General features: G+C 67.1%; 1 protein-coding gene across 1 annotated transcript in view; it reads right to left on the bottom strand.

Annotated features, from left to right (window-relative positions):
- Positions 1-259: 259 nt before the first annotated feature.
- The window catches only part of LOC106818037 (ectopic P granules protein 5 homolog), a gene marked incomplete at its 5' end in the record, with an annotated part of 12732 nt that continues 12340 nt past the window's right edge, over positions 260-651 (bottom strand). The window contains one exon of the mRNA XM_014822751.1: positions 260-590. Within this exon, the coding sequence (XP_014678237.1) occupies positions 260-590 (331 nt within the window). The remainder of the gene's footprint in view (positions 591-651) is intronic.

The raw sequence follows: 651 nt of genomic DNA on the forward strand, positions 1-651 counted from the left end.
CAACAGACCACAACACAGTTTCACTTCAAACAGTAGCGCGTTGAGCGAGCGAGCGACCACTAGATGGCACTTATGACATGCAGGTGGACCATATTAGGTGGCAGCTTCTCCACCAGGAGGCGCAGCAGGCGGCGCGCGTCGCGCAGGCTGCCGTCACCACTAGGTGGCGCTCAGCACGTGCAGGTAGGCGACGTTCGGAAACAGCTTCTCCACCAGGAGGCGCAGCAGGCGCCGCACGTCGCGCAGGCTGCCGTCACCACTAGGTGGCGCTCAGCACGTGCAGGTAGGCGACGTTCGGAAACAGCTTCTCCACCAGGAGGCGCAGCAGGCGCCGCACGTCGCGCAGGCTGTGGGCGGGGTCGGCGACGAACTCGCACATCTCGGCGGCGTCGCCGCGGTAACCGGCGTACGCGCGATTTCGCTCGATCGCGCCCAGCTGCGCGAAGAGCTGCTGCGTCGCCTCCGTCGCAGGCGGCCCGGTGGCGCCCTCTTGCAGATGTCCCGGCGCGTGCGGCTCGAGGCGGAGGCACGACGACTGCGGCATCTGCGCGGAGAGGAACGTCGCCATGACGCGGCAGAGGAAGCGGAACCTGCGGAGGTCAAAGGTCAAACGTAGAGGTAGCGGTAGCGGCGCACGACATCGGGGGGGGG

This window comes from Priapulus caudatus, unplaced genomic scaffold (genome assembly GCF_000485595.1).
Source record: "Priapulus caudatus unplaced genomic scaffold, Priapulus_caudatus-5.0.1 Scaffold1988, whole genome shotgun sequence".
NCBI lineage: Eukaryota > Metazoa > Priapulida > Priapulimorpha > Priapulimorphida > Priapulidae > Priapulus > Priapulus caudatus.